General features: G+C 61.8%; 1 protein-coding gene across 1 annotated transcript in view; it reads left to right on the forward strand.

Annotated features, from left to right (window-relative positions):
- The window catches only part of Cdh15 (cadherin 15, type 1, M-cadherin (myotubule)), a 32,302-nt gene that overhangs the window by 19,372 nt on the left and 9,979 nt on the right, over positions 1–2,951 (forward strand). Inside the window, exons 5-7 of the mRNA XM_013035653.1 lie at positions 288–452; positions 1,907–2,091; positions 2,280–2,400. Coding sequence (XP_012891107.1) covers positions 288–452; positions 1,907–2,091; positions 2,280–2,400 — 471 coding nt within the window. The remainder of the gene's footprint in view (positions 1–287; positions 453–1,906; positions 2,092–2,279; positions 2,401–2,951) is intronic.

Raw genomic sequence — 2,951 nt, forward strand, 5'->3', positions numbered from 1 at the left:
GGGGGGGCAGGGGGGGGGGGACAGGGCAGGACCAATTGAGGGAAGGGACGGGGTGGAGGGGGACAGGGCAGGACCAATTGAGGGAAGGGACGGGGTGGGGAGGGGCCAGGTAAACCGAGGCACAGGTGAGCAGGGCAAGTATTAGGGAGGATGAAGTGAGGGGCCGCAGGGGCAGGGGTGGGTGGGCTCAGAAACACTGGGCACAGGACAGGCCCCAGGAGCCGAACCACTGTCTGTTCTTGCGGGCCGGGGCGGGGGGTTCACTGAAGACCCGACTCTGCCCACAGGATGCCTATGACATAAACCAGCTGCGCCACCCCTCAGAGCGGAGCACCCTGAGCCTGCCCCTGGGGCCCCCGCTCCACCGGGACGCCCCATTCAGCCACGTGCGCCTCCAGCCTCCACAAGCGCTGCCACACAGCCCTGCAGACATGGCCAATTTCATCAGTGATGTGAGTGCTCTGGGTGTGAGTGCTCTGGGTGTCAGTGCTCTGGGTGTGAGTGCTCTGGGTGTGGGTAGTCTGGGTGTGAGTGCTCTGGGTGTGAGTGCTCTGGGTGTGGGTAGTCTGGGTGTGGGTAGTCTGGGTGTGAGTGCTCTGGGTGTGAGTGCTCTGGGTGTGGGTAGTCTGGGTGTGGGTGCTCTGGGTGTGGATGCTGTGGGTGTATGGGTAGTCTGGGTGTAAGTGCTTGGGTGTGAGTGCTCTGGGGTGTGAGTGCTCTGGGTGTGGGTAGTCTGGGTGTGGGTGCTCTGGGTGTGGGTGTTCTGTGAGTGCTCTAGGTGTGGGTGCTCTGGGTGTGGGTGATCTGGGTGTGGGTGATCTGGGTGTGGGTAGTCTGGGTGTGAGTGCTCTGGGTGTGAGTGCTCTGGGTGTGGGTGCTCTGGGTGTGAGTGCTCTGGGTGTGGGTACTCTGGGTATGGATGCTTGGGTGCTGTGGGGTGTGGGTGCTCTGGGTGTGAGTGCTCTGGAGTATGGATCCTTTGTGGTGTTGATGCTCTGTGTGTGAGTGCTCTGTGTGTGAGTGCTCTGTGTGTGAGTGCTCTGGGTGTGGGTGCTCTGGGTGTGGGTGCTCTGGGTGTGAGTGTTCTGGTGTAAATGCTGTGGGCGTGTGGGTAGTCTGGGTGTGAGTGCTCTGGGTGTGAGTGCTTGGGTATGGGTGCTCTGAGGGTGTAGAGGCAGAACTGTGCATATTTGTATGCACAAATGTGCACAATGCACACATATGTGTACAGAACTGCACATGCACAAATGTGTGTGCAAGTGGACGCATACATGTGCATTTCTTGTGTACAGATACACACATCACACCTTTCCAGGGAATTCTCTAGATACAGGTCCAGCCAGGGTCTTTGGTCTTCATGCTGCAGGCCTTGTCTGGACTCTGGGGCCCCTGGGGTGAGCAGGACCATGAGGCTCTGGTGCGTGCACTCCCAGGTGGGGGCTGGTGGTCACCGTGGAGAGTGGGGGCCTGTGCTGCCCTGGCCGGCCGAGAGGCGCGGAGCTGCCACAGCCCTGCCCACTTTCCTTATTTACTGGGACGGCTGGGCTGGGGACAAGGCATCAGAGCAGGCAGGCCACGGAGCTCACTTTTGTGGCCAGCTGTGGGTGCTGTGCTCATGACACAATATCCGTGTGTGAGATTCCAGAAAATTCATTGGTGTAGCGAGCAGGGTGGGGCCCCTCAGCCATGCTGGACCCAGCAGGAAGCCTGCCTGCTTGCTTGATGCCCAGCCAGGGGGAAAGCCCCAGAATCGTAGAAGCCAGCGAGCCGTTAGGCGCCTCCTGGCGCAGAGGGCTCCGTTCCCTCCTCTCTGCTGGGTAGAAGCCTGCCCTCCGCTGGCTTCTGCTTCTCCTGCGGGGCGGCAGACCTCGTCCTGGCTGAGGCTGAACCCCACACCTTTCCCCAGGGACTGGAGGCTGCGGACAGCGACCCCAGCGTGCCACCCTACGACACGGCTTTGATCTACGACTATGAGGGTGGAGGCTCGGTGGCCGGGACGCTGAGCTCCATCCTGTCCAGTGAGGGGGACGAGGACCAGGACTACAACTACCTCCGGGACTGGGGCCCTCGGTTTGCCAAGCTGGCGGACATGTACGGGCACCCATGAGGCCAGCACCAGAAGCCAGCGTGCTGTCTGGATGCACCTGTCCAGAGGAAGGGCTCCTGGAGACAGGACTCAGGGCAACCTGACCGTGCAGACCCAGCAGACACCCAGTCCTGGCCCCTGGCAAGATGACCTCAATGGGCCAAGACTCAGGGCCTCTGGGCTTCACTCCCAGGGGAGGGCCAGGTGTGGGGACAGGCCTAGGGCCTGAGTGGATCCCCAGGGAGATTGCCTCAGCCGGCACTCGTTACCATCGTGAGTGGCTGGCCCTCTGTATGAAAGCTGGACCCTCAAGGGTGAGTCAGAATTAAAAGCAGGCTGGTCAATTTGATGGACTGTGTGCCCGGTGCCACACTGGCCACAAAGGTGCCCTGCCCCCGCCCCCAGCAGAGCCTCAGCAGGCTGTACCTGGGGGGAGCCAGAGCCCCCTCGCCCCGCCCCTTTCTGTGGGGCAGGGTGGCGGGGAGGCCCTGGGCCCAGGTGCACTCCTGTGCACACGGGTGAGGGAGCCCTGCCAGGCAGCACAGGGACACTGAAAGCTCCCGCTACCCTCCACGCCTCTCCAGGAAGGAACCCAAGGCCTCGAGGGCCAGAGTCCCGGGAGTGGGGGGCTGCCAGGGCACCTCTGTGCCTGGCTTTACCACTTGCCCTCAATAGAACAGTAGGGTCTGGGGGCTGGGAAGGTGGCTCAGTGGTAGAGCGCTTGCCTTGCATGCCTGAGGCCCTGGGTTCGATTCCTCAGCACCATATAAGCAAAAAGAAAAAAGCCAGAAGTGGCGCTGTGGCTCAAGTGGTAGAGCGCTAGCCTTGAGCTGAAGAGCTGAGGGACAGCGCCCAGGAGCAGAGT

Source organism: Dipodomys ordii, unplaced genomic scaffold (genome assembly GCF_000151885.1).
Source record: "Dipodomys ordii isolate 6190 unplaced genomic scaffold, Dord_2.0 Scaffold217, whole genome shotgun sequence".
NCBI classification, from domain to species: Eukaryota; Metazoa; Chordata; class Mammalia; order Rodentia; family Heteromyidae; genus Dipodomys; species Dipodomys ordii.